This window comes from Genypterus blacodes, unplaced genomic scaffold, assembly GCF_046128005.1.
Source record: "Genypterus blacodes isolate CSIRO-AG114 ecotype Tasmania unplaced genomic scaffold, CSIRO-AGI_Gbla_v1 ptg000020l_1, whole genome shotgun sequence".
Classification (NCBI taxonomy): Eukaryota; Metazoa; Chordata; class Actinopteri; order Ophidiiformes; family Ophidiidae; genus Genypterus; species Genypterus blacodes.
In genome coordinates this window covers 1,415,614-1,437,844 of record NW_027466833.1, presented here as the reverse complement: position 1 = coordinate 1,437,844, position 22,231 = coordinate 1,415,614, and the positions used below count along the sequence as shown (strand labels likewise).

Here is a 22,231-nt window from a genome sequence, read left to right as displayed (position 1 = left end):
GTGGTAGTGCTCTCCTCTTCATTTCCTGCTTCATTATTGCCTTTGCGATGCATAACTGCCGCCAAATGCTGCAGCTCGGATTTGCCTGAAAAAGCTTTTCACCCTTTTTTTATTATTAGGTACACTTTGAAGGAGATGAATTGGCATTATCGGGATAACTGACTCATATTTTAAGACGAAAACAACTCATCAGATTTTACTCGGCATGCTCAGACGTGCAATGCAAATCAAAGAACAATGGAACAATGCTCATCTTACATCATAATATTCTCACTAAATCTCTTTAGAATGCCGTCGCTGTGTCTGCGTAAGTTATCTGGAGGGCAAGATTTAAATCTGGCATTGTTTTTGTAACATGGAAGTGACATTTCATACGGAGGTAATGGCCCAAAATCTATCAGCACAAGTCGATGAAAGAGACACACCTGACTAGGCATTCCAATAAAGGATCTCTGCATATTATCACAGCTACTCCAAAGCACATTTCTGTTAACAGCATTTCCCACGATGTAATGACCGTCAGCGGGTGAGACCTGCAGGTGCTGCTGTGGGAGAATAGATAATTCTGCCGGGCTTATTTGACAGTAAAACACGGAGGATGGCATCGATACCGACATGGCGCCCCCGCATGATTGCACATTACGAGGCGGTCCAGATTGGGACAACAGGCTCGGCCACTAGTGCTCATGTATTCGCTGGCCAGCTCTTCCTCTCTTGAGTGGTAAAAGACCCGGCGGGTGATATGTGAAGTCTTATCCTGTGGGCTGACACGGCTCCGCTGGCACACAGCAGCACACACACACAATGTTGTTACTCTGGCTTTGTTAATGCATCCCGTCGTCCCTTTCCAGAAGATATTTTTGATCGAAGGCCCTTTCTTTCTCGCGCAGCACAGAGAAATGAGCTCAAAGTAGAAACAAAAGAAATGAGGAGGTCTGCTGTGGCAAGATAAGTAAATAGAGGAGCAGCATGGGGAGGGAAAATAATCAGACAAAGAATGAGCCTACATATTTGCTTGAAAATGAGTGTGAGTGTGTGAGAGGTGCAAGATTTCTGGGTGCATTATTTAGTAAATCTTATCATTATTTATCAACAGGGTGCCAGATAAACTAACATCTGCTGGTAAGAAGCTGAGTTAATGTAGGAATTTGACTATAGATTTACATAAAATGAGTAGAGTGTGTTTTAATAATAAGTAACAATAATCCCACTCATTTTGGGTTGAGGTTGTTCAGAATATCGCAGCTTTGTGTTAAAGTTGTCAAATAACATCAAAACCAACTTCATTGTCCTCGAGAGGCAATCAGTGTGCAAACGGCAGCCAACAACGCAGAAACGACAGATTACATAACACAATACAATACAAGAGCTATTCATAACACCAATAGCTGCCAGATGCTTCCTTCTGTTAGTGTTACACTGAGGGAATCTGTCTGTGAGCAGAAGAAGCATTCACAAACTCACTGGACACAGACACACACACACTGGGTGACACAGAAAGGATCAGCATGACATGAAGTGTGTTGTTTGTCCTGTGCAGCATAACACTCAAGCAAAGGATTCTGTGCAGAGGCATCCGATATTTTAGATATATTACAGTGTTATTGTGTTACATTACAATAACACAACAACCTTCATACCCCTTTGTCATGGTAACCCGGCTGCACACTGTTTCGGGGTGTTTTTCACAACGGGGGGTGGGGGTTGTAGATGTGATTTAGACACAGACTCAGACTTCTCCAACAATGCCATCGCTGTTTGGTGCCCCGGCTCTCAGGTGCCGCAGAAGCACTTCACTATCCTGAGTGCTTTCAGATTGTGGTAATAGCTCCTTTTATCTCCATTTCTCATCCCCCTTTCAAATCTTTACCTCTCTGCCCCTCTTTTCTCTAAACACAACCTGTAATCGTTGTAGGTAACCCTTCTTATGCTCCATCACAAACCAGAGTTCAGTCTCCATAATAGTGTTGCATTGTACTGTAGTTCTTTTGCTGGGAGTTGATAATGATCAATCATCGGCAATTTGTTTCTGATTTCTGAGTCTAAGTTCACTTTCTGAACTCAGAAATGTGAATAAAATTGATGAAACAAACTTTTTTATCTTGCAAAAGTTACTTTACAGGCATCTTGCTGTTTTACACAAGTTATGCTCACATGTTACCTAGATGTCCACTAGCTGGCATCCTAAGCTGAGGAGACACCTTTGCTTCCTGGCTGCCGATCATATTCTCATATAATATAAAGACAAAAATCAACACTGCCCTCTGGTGGCTTCAGTATGAAAAAAGAGTGATGAGGCTAGCGATTATGGTTATCGTTTTAGAAAAAGGCACTTGCTAAAACCTCCCACGGTTGGCCGGGGGGGGGGGAGTATGAAGAGTCGAGACCTTTACACTGTACTGCGTGTACAAAGCCACAGAAGAAGAAGAACACAGGAAGGCAAGGTCATTCCCTCTACCTCCCGGTGTTTCCGTCACTAGTTGTTCACGTAGAGAACGTGACGGAGGGGGAGAAAGTGAGCCGACAAGGTAACAGGGGCCCCTGTGGCGCAAAATGCTGGCTCGTACCGCCTCTGCCTTGTCTTGTCAGCGTCACGCCGCCATTTGGCCCTGGGGCAGAGAGCTCACTTGACACCCTTGTGCCACGCTTCTCAGCTGCGCGTCACTCAGCCGCTTTCATGTCGAACGCCAGGACGCTCCGCTGCCGCCTGTGGTCGTGTCATGAGCACCGAGGCCGTCCTCTTTATTTCACTCTCGCTATCCGTTTCTCGCTCTCCGGATGTTGCCGTTTCCTCATCTGAATATGAAAAGCATTTTCAGCCGAGCTCAGTATTGCACGCCTTTGCTATATGCCAGTAATCGAATTTAAGAGCTGCTTGCCTCACTGTTCAATACACAACTTATTTACCTTCTTCCCCTGCTAGCCTCGAGTCTCAGTATATCAGTGGGCTCGTAACTCCTCCCACTTAATTACACACTGCGTTCAGACTGCATTTATTGTGCTCCAGTGGGCATCTCAGTTTCCACTCCTATTACATTTTATGTGCCTTAAGTAGATAGGAATCTCTGCCCGTCTCTCCGTCTGTCTCTCTATCTCACCAGCTAACTTTCCTGTCATCCTCTCCTGTCACGTTGTCCTGGTGTAGACACACGCACCTTTATATTAATCTGCACTCTTCATACAACTTCCCAGCCCCCTTGGCACTTCTCGGCAGCGTACATCCCTCAGGCAAAGCCGCTTTTACGGGTGGAAGTGATTACATGTCAGCTCTGCCTCTTCCCAGCAATCACACCCCAAATTGCGGCGCTAGCACCAAACACTCTTTGCCGTTGGTACAAATGTGTTGAAGCGGGATGTACGACCATACTCTGAAACCCTAGTGCGGCCAAGCTTCAACCATCACAGCTGAGCAGTGTTTGTGTGAAGAGGTCTGCTTTGTGAGTTGAACAGGATCTTATCTGGTCTACGACACCCTCAGACAGACATTAGCTCCCTGCAAATCTAACATAAGTGAAAGGGCCTTAATTTAGTACCTTCTGTGTCATGCATGCATGCAGTGCCAATGAGTCATTGTCACCTCATTCATCCGTGCTGCAAATCCACACACTTCTGGTGCTCAAGGACCTGCCTTTCACGGTTTTGTCGCCTTTTTCTGAGGAGCATCTGGTGTAAAGGCCACATTAATAAATCTGTTCTGTCCGCAATGCTGTAGAAATGGAAGAAACCACCCACAGAGAGCAGGCAACACAGTGGTTCACGTGTTGAATGAGTATTTAAATGTTTGGTCAGCATTTGTAGTGTCTTTAGTGTAAGCATAGCGATACTAGCTATTGTGTTAACATTACAATGTACTACGCTTAACGTTTACATCCGTTTTAGTGTAGTTTCGTTTACCTTTGTAGTACCAATATTGTCCCTGTGAATGCTAGCATCTATACTCTCAGCCTCTGCATTCTCCAGACCTATTTTCAGCCCATGATGTCCTTGGGGATTGTTTGTTACTGGAGACTGTAACTGTAGCCTCCAGGATGGATAGACAGCCCTCTTGTACTCTGTGTCCTCCAAGAACATGCTGTTTGTACCTTTGTTTTCCTCTGAAACTTTGAGGGCGGTAAACACATTTCTTCACTGAATGTTCCACCCGTCAGCTGTCTCAAAAGTTACTATGTTGTTTTACTCCAATGAGCAGGGTAGACAGCATCATTTATCGTCTCTTGCGGCTGTGTATTTTTAGAGCAAATACATGCCTCCTTCCCTGTGCGAAGGAGGCATTCCCCAGTCTTTGTCTTCTCTGTAGGAAATTGGTTTAGTCTTCCTTGTGGAACCTCACATAACGGCATTTCTGGAGCGAGAGCTGAGCTATAAAATAACAATCAACCCTGAAATGAATCTCCGGCTGACTATAGTATTCTTCCTACCTTGAGGATCATTTTTTATTATTCATGTAGTAAAATACCTCTGCATTTTAGAGGTCAGCAAAGATTACAATGATAAATTCTGATGCATCGATCTGTGTGTGGAATCGCCCCCGGTTCCCAGTAATGTTCACGACACAGACCGGAGAGATATTGTTGTCTCACACAAATACTTTTCTAACATTAAGCTTGAGCCTATAATAGAATACGACTTCACAGATTATGGTGTTCCAGTTACTTCGTCTACAACGCTGTCACAGTTTTTATTCTGATGCTATGAATTATTGTCAAAGTTTGGATGAAACCAGCACAGTACAAAGGGATGGCAACCCACTGTGCATGCACACACACATATACACACACAGACACCGCATATACAGAGATGAGAGAATGAGTGTGAAAGCTCTGACAGTATCACAGTGAGTGTCAGAGTGACATGACATTATCAACTTAAATCCGCCCTCAGTGAAGCTCGGCAAAGACAGGGTTTCCTGCTATTTATAGTCGCTGGAAATTTGTGTATAGAGTTGTGACAATCATATCTGCTGGATGTGATTACACACTTGTAGTCCTGATAGTCAAGCCTAGTTATTAGCTTATAAGGTCGTTCTTCTCAGGGGAAAAACACTTTAACTATTCATGGAAGATTTGCTGTTGCGTCGACTATCAATTCTTTTGTTGTGATATTAATTCTATCCCCCGAGCATGACCAAATTGAAGCTGTCATTCTTGGCCAAACCTGCTCAAACAACATCCAATTTCAGGGACTTGATGGATGAATAAATTATAATATGAATTCAGAAAAAGAGCATTTTAGCAATTATGCATCGACACTCCAATTTACAATGCAAAGGAATCTCATTCTTGATCCATACTTATATTAATTTCCTCGTGCCATTTTCTGGCACAGTGGCTCTCAATCCAAGTGCTCCAGTTTTCTCCCCGGTGGACCCACAAGTGATTAGTTTAATCAGACGTGTTCGCTTCATCAAGAGTTTGGTTCCGCCCAGATCTTGATTGGCTCAGGGGTGGGTAGATTAGGTTGAAATGGAAAATGTGCACTTATTGTGGTACTCAAAGAGGAAAACTGACCGGATTGAGAACCACTGTTCTCGTGGATTGAGGTCACCAAAGGAACAAGCATAGCTGTAAGGTAAGATTAGGTTTATCTATGTGGCAAGTGTCACAAAGTGCTCCCTGGGGAACAAACACGGGATAGCAATCAAAGTGAAGTCCAGTCAATCAACGAGCTGTTCACCTCCAGCAGTTTCCTCCAGTCCCTCCTGCGAGTGCTCCCTCAGGAGGAACTGGAGGATTCACTTCCTCCTGCGATTCAAAGGCTTCAAGGCCAGCTGGGAGATATAAGCTGGCCAGCTTTTCCTGGCTCTGCCCTGGGGTCTCCCCTCCCAGTCATCCATGCCTGGAACAACTCCACAGGGAAGTGACCTAAAGTCACTCTCCCCAAGTGCCCAAACCACCTCAAATGACTCCCTTCAATGCAATGGAGCAGCAGCTCGACACTGAGCTCCTCTCAGACGGCTCAGCTGCTCACTGTTAGCAGCTTAAGTCTTACTTTGACTCTGTCCGCATATTCCTAGCTCATTCTGGCATTCAGCATCACATTTAACCAATATAACCGAAGATAGTTTGAAACATTCCTCATAAAAATACCCTTTCCTAATCCTTCCCATGCTCCAACGCCACTCGGTGTGCAGTTTGGGTCATAGCCTTTATTTTAGAGAACCTGGAAATCCCCTTGACATCCATGTGTTCGTTTAAACTTTATAGCAATGATTTATGTTATGAACTCAAAAGCCCGGGTGCTCTATCCACCTTGGCGTAGGCGTGATCTCTGCCTCATCTTGCTGCCTTTGTCCTCATGTTATCACATAGTCTCAGTCTCCACACAAAGACGACGACCAAAGTTGAATTTTGGAACGAAGATGGAGCGCATAGGCTTTTGCTTTGTGAGGCAGCTCTCTGCTCGTGTTTTTGTCCTTACTAGTTGAAGTCATTATTTGATTTGAGATGAGATTGAACCTCAGGCCAAGAAATTCTGCATTAATGTGAACATTTTTCTTTCAAATCTCCATTTTTCTCCCTTGGAGGAAAATCATGTGGCGTATTCCTTTACCACAAGGGAAAGTAATGTGCTGTGTTAAAGAACTAATGAAACTAATTAAAGAAATGTCAAAAGTGTTGCCCACGAATAGAAAGTCAGCGTTTCTGCACACTGACTAATATGAACTGTGCGCTCTTACATGCGACTCCATCCTCTTCTCCTTTACGTGTGTTTCGAACATGTGTCAGTGTGTCGACTCCATTCGTCTGAGTCGTTGTGCTTTTTGTTCTGTGTGTATGCAGGTATCAGCCTGTTAGTGAGCTGGCTCCCGTCGGCACATCAGTGGGGAAGATCCTAGCTGCTGCCGTCAATCAAACCATCTTCTACTCCATAGTGCAAGGAAATGAAAAAGGTATCTACTCTGGCTCCTACACACTGCAGTCCTTCCACGCCTGCACATATAGATATCTCTGCACTCACTCTTACTGATGAAAGATTAACCCAGACTTTGCTGATAACATTTTTCACTTCTATTTATATTTTTCATGCGGCGACAATACTTTTTTTGTGACACCTGTCCGAAGTTTCACGTCCAGAATTTCATCAAGTCCAAACAAAACCACATAAAATATATTTGGAGCTACAATATACCGTAGCTAACGTTTATTCCCCCTGAAATGTGTTTGTCACTCCCTTTTTTTTGTCTAGGAGTGGAAGAGATGACACGAGTGACTATTTTACCTGCTTCTCACCATTAGACTACTTTTCACATAGGTTGGGAAAGTCTGAAAGTGGTAATTGCACCTGGAGAAAGCGCAGCAGACAGGTGTCAGGTTAGCTCAGTTCTGTACGGCAAAATGTGGCAGACTAAATTTGGAGAGCGGGCCCCAAAGAAAGTGTGGGAAGGAAGAGGAGGAAAGCTGTCAGTCGCCCCTTCCTTGCAAGAACCTTCAAACTGTAAATGCTGTGGCGATCCCCTACGTATGAGTCACAGGGAAACTGTAGCAGGAGTCACTTTACCCCAGATGCTCTCTCAGTCCGACTCAATCGCTCTTACATTCTGATAATTAATCAAGTAAAGGCCAAATCATGGATTAATTGGGGGTAAAGCTGAAGTCATTTACAGATAAAGCAGGATAAAGGTTATGAAGCTCTGTCTATGGTGATGTAAAGGAGATTGGGTTTGAAATCACATGTTCAGCCAAAGGCACGTAAAGGTCAGACCGCACTGAGGATATACCAGGATATATGGAAATGAGGCTGAGACACAGATGTTTTCCCTCCTTTCATGTAATCCATTGTGTTTGTGTGTGTGTCTGTGTGTGTATGTGTGCATTTCAAGGTCATTTTAGGGTGAACAACATGACGGGGGTGATCTACACAGCCAAGAGTCTGGATTACGAGAGCATAACCACCTACGTCCTCAGGGTCCAGGCTGACTCCATGTTGGTGGTCATGATCAACCTGCGTGTGCCTTCCAAAAGTAAGAACCGGTGGGGATGAGGATGAGGGTGAGGGTGAGGGAGGGGGGAAGGGAATGAGGTAAGAAAGATAGTTTGTCACAGAGATGGATGTAGTTATGGAAAATGTAAACGCTGATGTTGTAATGCGCTTCATGAGACGGTATGCAAACTGGCCACTTTTCACTCAGGGTGCACAGTGGCGCTGCAGTAAGGGAAAGGAGTCGATCGGTCACTTTGTCTCTGTGTTCTGTCCCCTTTAAATGAACTAAGGCTGATTTAGGTGAATGGCAAGTTGAAGGTATCAGTCAAAGTAAAAGGCAGATTTTGATATTTGTCTGTCGATCAATCAGCTTCAATCAATGCTTTTGAAATTCAGTAAAGGATAGAAGCTCCTCAGTCACTGTGTCACCCCTGTGCTACCGTTTATGAAGATTTCCAGTGGTCATGTACCGGTTGGAATATGATGGCCTCCATAATTGGACAGTTCACTGGCTTGTGTAATGATGAGTAATGTGCTGGCTCCAGATTGATCTGAACTATCAATGAACCATTGATGATCTACTGTACCCGTCTCTCTCCTCGCGGCGCCCTCTGTCTGTCTCTCCCGCACTTAATGATAGCCAGTACCCATTGGCCCTCTGACAGACTTAAAGTAGAGGACACTGGCAAGCAATGGAAGACATTTGGCAGACAGTGGAGGAGCTATTTCTCTTTTTATTGCTGTAATGCGGATCAGGGACAGGGAACGTCTTTCTTTGCCTTCTCGGGTCCTCGCTGAGTTCAAGTTATCAGAGCAGAACTCGACGTATTTGGCAGATTAAGATTCTCTCTGCCTAATTAGGAGCAGCACACGTGGGGAATGGTGATGCATTCATACATGCACACCAGGGCACATGTAACGCACTGAGACATGAATTAATTAAACCTGTTTTTTTAATGAAAATGCGCTCGAAGGCACACTCGAGCTTATTCTGCATTATAACACCAACTCCCCCTCTTAATGAGCCAGGGAATGAAATGGAGTCTTGGTGTTTATGTTTAGGTGCCACGAGACTCAGAGGATGGAGAATAGCCAGCGTCTTCAAAAGAAGAAATGGAAAAATGAGGAGAGGAGCGCCACAAACCTCCTCCTCATCCCCTGGGGTCGTCCCTCTGTGCCTCACACCGCAGCTTTTTGCGCCTGTAATTTAATGCGCCGCGTTTTTGTTTGTCCTTTTCCCCCGGCTCATCCTCCTGTGCCACATGACTTTATATCTTCACACGTCGCCAGAAGAAAAATGGCCCCCGACGATGTATATTTTTACCTAAACTGCAGCGTTGGAGACATTTTGCTCCGTATACACTCACGTTGCACAAGTGTAGCAGTGACAAATTATGGGGGTAGACATGTTTATACCCACTGTGGACAGAACGCATGAGTCAAAAACCTCAAACGCAAAGACACTTTTAAGAGGATGTAGAATTTATATGCTTCCTTAGCTTGGAGGGATTTTTCAAACTCCAACACCTCTGAGTTGTTCAAATCCCTTAATCCCTGCAAGATATCATTTCCAATAATATATAAAAATGCTTCTCTGCTAGCTTAGGCTAATGAGGGAGAGCGCTCTGTATAGAAAGGCTAAGAAGAGAGATTTCATCATGTTTCACTCAAACTTTAGCTGTTTTCCTTAGCTGATCTGTAAACTGGATGCACAGTTACTTTCTCTATCTGCTCATCAGGGGAAGAGGAGGGAATATCAACCATCCTCTCAGTCTCAGTATCTCATTTCATATTGGATGCTGTAATGAAAACAAAATTGACCTCTTTGTTATTGACTCAGGGCTGTCAGCTACATCAAAAGAGCTCCTCGTAGCGTTTCAATTAAAAGACTCATTGAGGACTAAAGAAGCAAGTCATTTTCCTGCAAGCAATTACAAATGCTACTTTAAATATTCATCGCTGCGGCAACTCAAATTTATTATTAAATGATAAGCGAATGAATATTACAAAACGGACCGTTTCCCATGGGATACAAGCGGCCCGATGAATATGAGTCCAAACAATGGCTTTGTTGAATTTGAAGGGGACATATTTTACCATGTTTATTGTTATTGTGTAATAGAGAAGCTAGTGTGTGGTCAACATTGTTAAAAGATGCTGCCAGAGCTGACCAATCACAACTTGAGCTAAGAGGGGACGTAAGATTTGTCTGTTTTTACTCAGTGTGCGAACATCGCTTACTGCAGCGATGTGGAGGAGAAGTAGACCTGTGTGTTTTTTGTAAAATATTTCCTTTTATTGTCAAATTGATACACTTTCTCAACACTTTCTCAAGTGTTCACATTTTCTGGCACAGCTGAAGGCCATGAAAACAAATCAGCATTCATGCCAAAAGTCAAAACCAGAGGTCATAATGACTGCATTCTGTTGCCTCTCTCACTCTGTCCAGGCAACACAGCCAAGGTGTACATCGATGTGCAGGATGAGAATGACCACCCTCCCGTCTTCTCCAGGAAGCTCTACATAGGAGGGGTGACGGAGGACACGAAGATCTTCAGCTCCGTACTCAAGATAGTGGTAAGAAAACATCAGCAACAGTCTTTGTTTTTCTAGCATCGTACGCTGAAACGGGCAAAATCAATACAGCCGACTTCTTCAGCATGAACCCCGCAGTCACGGTGAGGGAATTCATCTGATCCACATTTCGGCATAGTTTCATCTCCTCCCCACATCTCTCCCCCTCTCTCTTTCGCCATTCTTACTTTTCAATTTCACTCCTCTCCCTGTCTGCCTTGTCCACAGGCAGCTGGGAACGTCTAATATACTAAGGTTGCCCTCAACAAGCTTAGAAAACAAACACCTGGGACAGTGTGGAACAAAATGCTGTCTGTGATACACCTTCACTAATGTGTACCTGCTAGAAATGTCATTGATAGGTTATAGATTGCATTTTTAGAGCAGGATGTGTCAAATCTGGGCCTGAATACCCCACAAGAGGCTGCTTGGTATGTTGTACTTGGGAGCCAGGGATCGGGACAGAACACATGATGTTGGATGCTGGATTCAGAGTTCTGAAAACCGATTGGATCATATTTTGCTCTTATTTTTTTTTAGAGCCATGACATACTCTCACCTACATGAATCTCCTGTTTTATAGATCTAGTTGTTTATAGCTCAGCTTGTATTTCTGTGAATTTGCTGCAATTTAAGTGTACAAGCTAAGAGTAACACTTGACCCTGGAACTGTTTGCGCATAAGAAGTTAAAGGCGTAGTTGTTGCCTCTGTGTCAGAATAAAGTGCCTGTGAAGGTCGATACAGGCTGCTTTTCATTGATCCTGCAGTATAAGTGCCAGAGTCCACGCTGCTGACCAAATGGATTTTGATATGAAACCTGTTCCCTGAGTCTGCACGTCACCTCCAGTGTTAAGGTTTGACAGGAGAAACAGCCCTAACTCCGCTCAGGTGGTCCTGTCAAGAGTTGGGGAATGTTAGCTGGAGCTGGAATCTGAAGAGCCTCACATGTGATCACCAGAATCAGAATTTAGCTCTGAATTCTACAGGCAGCCGAGTAAAGTTAAGTTAAGCCAGGGCGGGAGGGAGGTTTGAGCTCTGCAGCTGGATCAACGTTACAGGGAAGAGTCTTGCTGCGGCATTGTGAAGCAGCCGGTATGATTGAAGCACGTAAGTTACAATAGTCCAGGCCAGGGCCACACAGAGTCATGAATAATAGATTCCAGAACGCCATCAATGGCAGAATGACGGTAATTTTGATGAAGGACTTGGAAAAAAGGCGAGACAGAAAAAGTGGCTTGTATTCAGCAGCTGTTTGTAGTCTGGAAAGCAAGGATGATGATGATGGCGTGAGATGAACTGCTTATCAAACCAGTCGGGTCAGCAAAATAGAAAAAAATGTGGAAACGTCTGCGGCGGCTGAGCACAGGTCTAAGGTTCAAAAGTTGGTTGTAACATGAATAAAGAGCAGCGTTCAGCAGATTTCTGAAGCCGCACTCTGACATTTCCTGTGGATCCCGACGATAGGTCAAGACACCGTTTAACGTCTGCTTTGAGCTTCCTTATGGAGCTTGACTGTGGCACATATCGCCGTTTGTGATGATAAAATGAATGTGTAATTCACTCTGGCAGTTGCCAGAACATGACTTAATATAGACTGAACGCAGATCAAAGCAGTGGTGTACCTTTGATGCACTTCTGAGGATTTTTAGGCTTGTAAGACTCAGACGGATTGATAAAAAAAAAGAGTCACATCAATGGGGAGAATAGAACAACAACAACAACAAACAAGTGAGAGTCTTGAGATCTGAGAGGATGCAGCAGGATAACGGAGGAAGAGAACACACTCCAACAACGCCCCATCCAAGCCCAGTTGGGTCTCGACTTATCAATACATTGATCCACGGTATCACTGAGGTCTCCTCTTGGATCGAGTCAGAAAAGAGCTGAGCCCACACACAAACACTCTCACACACACACTCACTTCCCCAGCGGCATCAGCATCCATCAAAATACTATTCAGGGCCCTTCAGAGTGCTGATTTAGTGTTTCCAAGCCAGACCAAAATTAATTCATCAAAGATTTTATGACTTTCCAAGACATTTAACAGCAATTTTACGACCACCCACTCAAGTATTTTGGAGATAAATGGCGACTTATTAGAGAAATGGCGCTATAGTTCACCCAGCTCCCCGAGTTGAGGTTTAACTGTCCTGTTTAAAATAAACTGGGCCGCGGCCAGAAACAAGTGAGCTATTTATAATGGACATTAGATGCTGGGGCGGGTGGAATCTAGAGAGCGAGGTGAATATAATGTGAAGTCTGCAAGTTGGATCAGATTGTGCAAAGGCCAAGCAGGGAGTTTAGCCAAAAAGTGCTGTAGAAGAGGGAGCCGTTATTGATTTGATATCCCTGACCTTATTAACGGGAAAGGAAGGAAATTAGTCGCTGTCTGAAATTGAGAAGACGGGACTATCAGGGGAGAGAGAGGAACGGCTTTATTGATATTATCCAATAAAACTCTAGGGCTGTTTTGTTACTTGTGAAAATAAGGCTTGAAAAATATGTACCCCCTTGCGACCTAAATCTTTATTATCAAACAAATGCTCTCAGAGGATCCAGATGCGTTCGTTAAGGTCTTGGCTAGACTCAGTGTGGCTTCTAATGCATTCAGTCACTCAGGAGGCACGGCGATCCTCTGCAAACATGAGGACGCGTATAGTGTTAGACAGTGACACCGGGGTAGGAGACAGCCAAACATATCAAGTGTCCATGGTAACGACGGGTACCTTTTCCAGAACCGTTGCCAAGTTGTCCAAATGTTTGAGCGGGAGAATGGCAAGGTGCTGACAGCTGTGTGGTAAAAAAAATACACCGTTAGGTAGTGGGTGTTTGGCCTTAGGTAACTGCTGCATAATGAATCTAATTCAAATCAAAAACGCAATTTGGCCTCATGCAAACTGCAAGAAGCAAAGATTTTATTTAAATATATAATAGCAGTAAGAGTACTCCTAATTACGGGAGTGGTAGCGTGCCTGCCTGCGGCTATCGGGCCTCCTGAGAAAGTCGGTCTCTTTCTGAAGAGGCCTGAAGAGATCTAAAGATGTAGACCCTCATGAAAGTGCAGTGCTAAATATTTCATGAAAACCTTTGTCGTCTTTCATACTTTGTTGGCATAGAACCTTTTTACTGTGACAACACACTACCAGAAGGAAAGCACAGTTTCAATCATATTTACAATACGTGTAAAAAAAAAAGTAATCTTTCCAAACTGTCAGACGTCAGACACGTCGCATTTCCCAGCTGTCATTAAAGGAGAGAAGGTGCAGCAGGGTAACACTCCAGTAGACGGCCCACAGAAATACCAAGCATTCGTGATAACAAGAGAAGTCGCTCCAAGATGCCAGAATAAGCAAGTTGCTAGCTTGAGAATGGCAGGAATCTGACAGCAGGGATGAATATACAGTGTTGATGTGCGCGTTCTGAACGTATGGAGCTAATCTCATTGTATAGTGGCCTTTGAGAGATATAGATACAGACTTAAGAACACAGACAAACTACATGATTGTGTGTGTGTATTGTCTAAACAAGCAAAGTGGATATTCATATTTATTTGACAGGTTCCTCTTCTAACAAGATTTATTGACGATGAATGCGTTTATTTAGTAGTTTCCTTGTCTCTTCCCAGTGTTTTTGAGTCAATTTTGTCCTCTTCTGGATCTTAATCGGTGGTGATTCATTGTAAGCTATTCCTAAAGTACAATATACCTTTAAAACCCAATTGGGGCTAATTCATAAAAAATGTATTTACCCATAACTACACCAGCAGCTCCTCTCTAACTATGTGCCACAATAATTTAAGCTTGTTCATAAATCTTCCTTTACAGTAATGGGTGCTTCGTTGTAGCAACAGCGTCATGTTGTCTCAGTGGCGTCTCAGGTAGAAACCTGGGAACTTTGGCGTGTTAATGAACTGCTAACATACAACGTAAAAGGCTGCTGTATACTGCTGCCTGCGGTGCCAAAGCAAAAATTGGTCTAGCAATATTAAAAGGATGGTGCATAAGCTGCCAAATACACACACACTCTCTCTTTCACACACACAATCACACCACCCATGCACCGCAAGTCCAATATGTGCGTGTGTGTGTGTGTGGAAAAGACAGACGCAGAGCGCAGAATATAAAGAAGTGACTAATCTACTGAATGGTCTTGCTGAAACAAGTCTTCATTTTTGTGTGTTATACAAGACGCTTATCCTACAGACACAAGGGATTACTGAAGTAATACTAATGAAAGGTTGCTAACAAGTACTTATGAATGAGGGACCATGGTTTGCCCTTAATGAAGGGCTGTGAACGTCCCCCCCTTGAGATCCGATCTGGCTCAGCTGCAGAACTGAGAGGACCTCGGGTCTTTGAGCTCACTAATCCAGCCAATCCACGAGTCTCTTTGCGTTCCTTCCATGGACTTGGAATCGACACCAAAGTGTAGAATTCTAGGTCAAGTTCTATATATGATTTCCCGCAGGCCCTAAGGCTTCTTTTGGTGTACGTCTCACATGGAGCGTTTGTACTTAATTAAGGATAAAGCCGTCTCTCTGGAGAAAATGGGTTAGAAATCACAATATTTGCCATAAGCTAACATTTACTATATTTGCTTGTGATTGTTCCCCAAGTCGTCACAATCAACATTTTTGCTTTAGCAGTTTATCAGTTTATCGTTATCTGTTGGACCCTGCTTGAGGTTTGGAAGAGTGAGGTGAAGCAGATAGTACTCCAGGTTTTAGAAGGAATATCACGATGGGATGATGGAACCTGCTTGTCCTTATTCCAGGAAGGTTGTAGTTGATAGTTAAATGGTTAACATCCCTAATTCGGAGTGATCTTCTCATTTCTACAAATGTTGCAGTTTGAAAACCACGTGACCATTTTCTGACGTGGTTTGATTCCTGGTATGATTGGTTACCTGTTCACAATTGGTCACCCATTTCCCCAATGAAGGATGCATTGCCCTCTTGATTTATGCAGCCTGTTCATTGACGTTTTTTCTCCTCCTTTCAATATACGGAGGGGGAAAAAGAGAGAGATTGCTCCTATTTGTCACTGTCGCTCGCCAAGGAGCCGCTCAAGAAAATTGATGCCTGAGCTCGGTGGTCAGTCAGAGCCCACCTGCTCCTCAAACAGACGTGGTAGAAGTATATGATGATTTTAATGCAGATCTGGAGATTATAGGAGATGAGAATGTGAGGATATCTTATCTGGTATACACACTGTTTCTTATGAATTATCAATGTTTAATAGAAAGTTAAAGACAAAACTTGGAAGAAGAAGCATCTGAAACTTCCCAGTCTGCGTTCATCTCTTTTCCTTTGGTTTCCAGTCATCAAACGGTATGAATTATTGAAATGTGAAAATGTCACAGCGACACAAGAGACGACGAACAATCGAGTTATATAAGCCGAAAGCTCCATCGTCCTATTTTCACGGGGAAATTGACTCATATTGATACTTCAAACGGCTCCGGAATGATTGCGTACCAAATAAACAGCGCCACATTGATGCATCAGTGCATCACATGACCTTTTCAGAGTAACTCACTGCTGCTCTGTTCCCTTATAGCAGCTCTGGCCACAACCCATTTGCAGCAGGTATTTTCTATCAGCTGTCACTGATTGGGACCTATGGAAAGAAAACAGCCTCCATCATGGCTGAGAGCTCAAATGATGTGGCTAGATGAGTCCAGTCACAAAAATACTGTTGGCTGAAGTGATGTTAAGGCTTGAAGTGTGTGTGTTGGTTTGCATTTGCTTGATTAGCATGAGTCAGTGAACCTAATGTGTCACACACAACGATGGTAGTTTGCTTTTTTCTTCATCTCCTCAGCTGCACTCGGGCTCTGCTACTTCTCGTCCAGTTTGTCAGTTCTCTAGATGAAACCAAAATGAGGTCACAGCTATTTTCTGCGAGCCCGGATTTGACCCCATGATCTAACTGACAATCATTTTGAGATGGAATTAATCTGCGACAGAGACAGGGAGGAGAAATTCAAACTACCAATTCCCATTTGTTATGGATATCGTTTTACACATTTTCATAGCTATCCGGTATTGCAGGAAGTGAAGGACAGCTCGGTGTCATCGCTGCATTAGCCACTTTGTTAAATAAATGATAACAAGCCGTTTGATGATTTCATTAAAATCGAGTCGTTACGTTTATCTTCCTTATCTGTCTCAATCTGTGATGGTGTGATGCACTCTTCTTTATATCTTCCCCTGTGTGTGTGTGTGTGTGTGTGTGTGTGTGTGTGTGTGTGTGTGATAGGCCACCGATAAGGACACCGGGAATTACAGTGCCAATGAATACCGTCTGATTTTCCGTCCGACTGGCGGCACTGACAGCTTCGTCATAGAGAAGTACACGGGGATCATCAAGTCGGCCACCAAGTTCCGAAACATGCGCAGGTCCTACTTTGAGTTTGACGTGGTTGCCACAGACGACTATGGAATCGGTCTCAGCAGCACGGCTGAAGTGATTGTGAGTATATTGTTTGTTCTATTATTATTATTACTCTTAGCTGCAGTGGGTAATTATGTACATTTATCTCTAAGTGTGAACCTATCAGCCTCATGCTGAATGTGTGGAGTGAGTAACAATGGTAATGAACACAGCACAGCTTCGCATCTCTCCAGTTAAAGGTCATCGACTGTATAACTCAATTAGATTGTAAAGTCATCCGTCTACTGTTTATTGATCTGTTGGAGCGTTATTAACCGCTTATTGATTTTATGGAATGATGGCTATTGTGAAATATGTCCAACTTGATTTGCTACTTGACTTCGGTGGCATGCAGGCGTGTCCATGCATCATTCAGCTGTAAACACATTGCGTATGTACTGCGTGCGTATGCACAGTAGGCTGTATGTGTACACTGTTTCTCTCTCTCTACACGTGTCTCGCCCACAGCCTGCTGAATTATTAACAGCACTCACAGCTTGTAGTTTGTACTTAACTGAACTCTCTGCTTTTTGCTGCTGGCTTAATTAAACCTTTTCCAGAATCATATAGGTTTAACGCTGGTATAATTAGCCTGTTTATGCATGTGAGAGTGTTTCACCATATATTCGTCTGTGTGTCTCTACCTCTCTGTGTGTTTATTTAAGCCCCCAATACATTCCCCACCCACCCACTGTGAGTGGGCTCAGCTCAGCCTCCAATTCAAGTGTGTATCTGCCGAGTGTGTCCGGGCTTATTCTTTTTTTTTAGTTTCAGTGAAATATGTCTGGCTAACAAGCCTCTAATGAGACAGAAAGAGGGTCTGAGACATCGCCTGACTACGAGAGAGCAGCGAGTTCTTAACCACGGTGCTCGTTAATTTTCAAGGGAAAATCTAATTTCCCAGTGGCCGCATGGGAGATCTGGCTGCAGAGCGCCGCCGCCGCCACTGCCTACACTCTTTATTACAGCGTTAGAATCAAGGCCTGTTAAGTTTAAGCCACATGATAGCGACTCAAGCAGGCGGTTCAGAGGGTCCATCAAAGAAAGCAACATTAAAATAACAATAAATAAATCTGCTTCCTGTTTCGCCTCTCTCTCTCTCTCTCTCTCTCAGGTCTCTGTGGTCAACGTGCTGGACATGCAAGTCGTCGTGTCGACCGTCAAGCCCACATTAGTGGAAGAGAACAGGGAGGAGATGTTACAGTAAGAGTGATCACATGTTACCCCGTTGGATGTTTGTTTATTTCCATTACCAAATTGAGCACATTTCTGCCAAGGAGGAGGAAGGAAAGCAAGCTAATGTTTCCTGTAGTCTTGGCTAAGCAGAGCACATTTCACCCACTTGATATCTCACTGGAAGATGCTGGAACATGGATATTGGTTGTGAATAAGTTCCAAGATGGAAGCCAAATTCAAACGCAAAACTTTGTATAGAGTGGAATTACATGTGTAACTCAGTGGTGCCAAAAAAAAAAAGTATGGAAAATCAATATTGCCTCATATAATGGATGAGATTTAAATCGTGTTTTCTTTTATACCAATTTTCCAGTCAATTAAAACCCTGGATTAGCCAAAGGAACAGATAAGTCTATTCTGTGGAGCCGATTTCCCTCGTCTAAATTAATTAATGACAGAGATTTATTGCACCATCTTCTTTCTGCCGCTCTTGGAAATACAGTATTTTGCCAAATTGGTGAATTTGAAAGGCAGACGGGCCTTGAAAGATGTTTTTCTAGCACGTGTATGCAACACTCTTCCCACTCTGGGTGACACACTAGTTGCTGTTGTTTATGTCTGAGGAGTGATGTCATCTGAGAGTGCCCCAGTTCTGCATAGTCGCTGGTGACGATCCAACTCTGTTTTACCTGAGTGCTCAAACTGTTTATCCACATTGGCAAAGGACAGCGTCAAGGCTTTGGCGTGCTGGCTGTAGTTTGAGGGAGGATTTCTCTCTGCCTGAGACGGATTAGAAGAGTCCTGTTTAGCCAAGATGCCAATGTTGAGACACAAACTGCTTCCCCTAGGGACAATCACAGCCAGAGTGAAGTGCTCTGACTTTTGGATGGCACATTTAGTAGAAAAGATAGGACTTTGGCTTTTCACATCATTTCAAACCAACCAACTGTGATCGTCTCAATATCTGTGTCTCGATCTCAATGTCTTCTGAGTTTGACGCGACCCCCTGCCTAAATGTTTGATCCATTCTTAGAATTCTGGAGCGCCACGTTCAGGACCAGATCCCAGGTGCCAAGCTGATCGTGGAGTCCATTGGACCACGTCGCCACGGCGATGGCTTTGAGCAGGAAGATTATTCCAAGTCGGACGTGCTGGTGTACGCCATTGACCCGGTCACTAAGAGGGCAATATCCCCCAAGGAGCTCCACAAGTGAGTGGTTGATTTTGTTTACAATATGAAAAACCATTGACTAGATTGTTTGTTTTCTTTCACATCCTCCCTCATCTTCCCTCCGCTCTCCTTCCTTCACCATCTCTCCTTATTCCCTGGCCTCGAGTTTGTCCGTAAGTCTTTCCCGCAGCTACTTCAGGTCTCTGTTATGTGTCGGCGTAGAGAGGGCGGAGGGGAAGACAGAAGGTTAGGGAGGGAGGAAGAGTGGATCGTGGAGTATTTCCATCTCTCCGGCAAATCTTCACGCTGCAGCCTCAAAGGCTTTCCCAAGAGTCTGGAGAATGAATTTTATTCCCTTTGTTTGCAGGTGGGAGGATAGAGCGCCGGCTCCCGTGAGCCCGAGGTCTGCTGAACCGCTGTCTGACAGCCGGGCGTGTATGTGTGCTATTAAAGCTCTGAGAAGGTTCAGATAGACACTCTGCTCCTTTAGAACAAGAGAATGTAATGCGTTGGCCTGAGCTGCAGCCGCGGGGTTAAAATACAACCTGAGGACATTGTTTTAAGCGCGTCTCTCACCTTCCTTGGCCCCTCTGACGGACCCCAGGCACTGAGCTTTTCAGGCTCCTCAGTCATGTAGTCACCGGGTCTGAGGAACCCCAAGGAACCCAACTCATGATTGAAGTCATGGACCGGGTGTTCTTCGTTTCAGTGTTTGTGTTGAACATCAGAAACCTTGCAGAGACTGTTTTGTTTATTTTTGCCAAATGTGTGATTTCCCTTGTAATTCACGGTTTTCACTCACTGTGATGTTTACAGCTAACGTCGGAGAGGAGGCCCACATAGGTTGTAGGGGGAGAGAACAGCGACAAACACACAGCTCGTTTCCAAAGTAACAAGGAAACGTTTTACTGTACAGAATTATCATATTTTTGGTTGACTTTGTGACACACGCCCACTTTCCTATGATCTCTTATCACTGCTCATCTGTCATTTAAGCCATTTCCAGTTAACAAGCACCGATGCTCGCTCGCCGTCTGAAACCCAAGCTGTTGCAGACTTGAGGCTTTTTGTTTGAATAATTCCTCAGCACAAGAGCAACGCGGCGGTAACGGGCAGTTCTCTGGGATGGCAGGTGCTACTTCAGGATGTCTGGGAACTACAAAGCTGCTGATCAGTGGGAATACCAGCCCCCCTCTCCCCCTTCCCCCCTCCTCTCAGCAGCTCCCCTCTGTCTCGTCCATGCGTCGGCTTTCCATTTCCCCTCCTCATCTTCTGTGCCGGTGATTTCAGTGCAGCGGTCATGAGTTTGAAATGGCAGCTGGTGTGATTCGCATGCAGGAATGAAAAGACTTTAAGCCTTTAAAAATCAGAACCCGCTCTTTGAATTGTCAGCGTTCAAGCTGCCATCAAGACGATGCGGGGTCCTCGGCGTATGCGGGTCGTCAGCTTGCCTCATTATGAAACCAGACTCCTGCAACTCTTCTTCTCCTTCTATACGGTTGAGAAGGCTCAGTGAAGTGTGTCCGGTCCAGCAGGCAGCAGTTATATTCCTCCTCTCTCCTCCTCACATCATTACTTCATCCTTATATACTGCAGTGAGATATGGGTACGGCGTATGTTAAGTCTCAAACTGTGGCACGTGGACCAGCAGTGGTACTTGTAGTGCCCCCTAGTGGTCCTCAGGGTGCCTATGGACCTGATCGGGGGTCGTGATTGCAAATGGCCTCTTCTCAGGGTGTCCATCTCTGCTGGTATAAGAGACTCCAGCTCCAGCTTCTCTGCTTTGAGGGGCTCCGTCTGCTACAATGTGTCCTTCGCTCTCAGGGAAAATAATAAAGCAGCGCCGGAGAAAAGCTGTGTGTGTGTGTGTGTGTGTGTGTGACAGTGTTGTGGGGTAATTGCATGTTGTGTACCTGTGTCAGATGGCAGACAGAGGGGAAGGAGGAGGGATCCCTGTGTTGCGGTGTCCCTTTGTATCAGTGAGGCTACAAGGTGGCAGGAGAGGCTGGAGGACAGGCTGCCAAAAGAGACGACTTGATAACCTTCATCTCCATTATTCAGCGTGTGAAAGAGAAATGAGATGATAATTGCATGTGGCAGTGGGAAACAAACCCTCAGAGACGTTTTGTGGCCAAGGAACAGAATGGACTGGACCGTTCTCATCCTAAATTGGGTTCTTCCATCACTGTATTGATGCACGTTATGCTCCAGGTCTTCTTCTTCCTCTCCTTAACCCCAGGTTCCTGGACGGGAACGTGCTGGAGATCAACAAGGAGTTCCAGCCCATCCTGGGTCAGGAGGGCCGCGTGCTGGAGATCCGCTCGCCGGACATCGTGGCCAGTTTGAAGAAGGCGGCCCAAGCGGTGGGCTACACGGAGGGAGCCCTCCTGGCCCTGGCCATCATCATCATCCTCTGCTGCATCCCCGCCATCCTCATCGTCATGGTGTCGTACAAACAGTGAGTGCTGCCCTGCGTACGTCGCAATCAGAGGTTTTCTGTCCTCAATTTATCATCCTTAATTGGTTGTCAGGGTGTTAAAAGGGAAAATGCATTTTAATGAAGCAGACATTTGTCTCAGGAGATGTTTAGCTGCTGCCTCGTGTTGTTCTCCTATTTCACCCAAAGCAAACGTCTCTGTTGGCTAAATTGCATTTTTCATATTTCGCCTAACCTGCTAGGATCCCAAACACACTCATTTTGCCTCGCTGTCTTGCTCTCTCTCTCACACACACACACACACACACACACACTCACACACACAGGCTGACTGTCCTCTCTGGACTAATCTCCCTGCTCACACTCTGTGAAAGCAGATGAATTAACACTTATTTGTGACAAATCTCCACAGCCGATTGTCACCGTCACATTGCATTCGCGCCATTTAATCATTCTTCTCTTACACACACACACACAAACACACACAAAAAGACAAGAATACTGCTTTCTGCCTGTGT

General features: G+C 44.6%; 1 protein-coding gene across 1 annotated transcript in view; it reads left to right on the top strand.

Annotated features, from left to right (window-relative positions):
* Window positions 1-22,231, top strand: part of LOC142991637 (protocadherin-15-like) — a 114,433-nt gene that overhangs the window by 78,951 nt on the left and 13,251 nt on the right. The window contains exons 23-29 of the mRNA XM_076141714.1: window positions 6,780-6,889; window positions 7,820-7,960; window positions 10,370-10,497; window positions 16,756-16,968; window positions 18,044-18,132; window positions 19,139-19,315; window positions 21,516-21,734. Of these exons, the coding sequence (XP_075997829.1) occupies window positions 6,780-6,889; window positions 7,820-7,960; window positions 10,370-10,497; window positions 16,756-16,968; window positions 18,044-18,132; window positions 19,139-19,315; window positions 21,516-21,734 (1,077 nt within the window). The remainder of the gene's footprint in view (window positions 1-6,779; window positions 6,890-7,819; window positions 7,961-10,369; window positions 10,498-16,755; window positions 16,969-18,043; window positions 18,133-19,138; window positions 19,316-21,515; window positions 21,735-22,231) is intronic.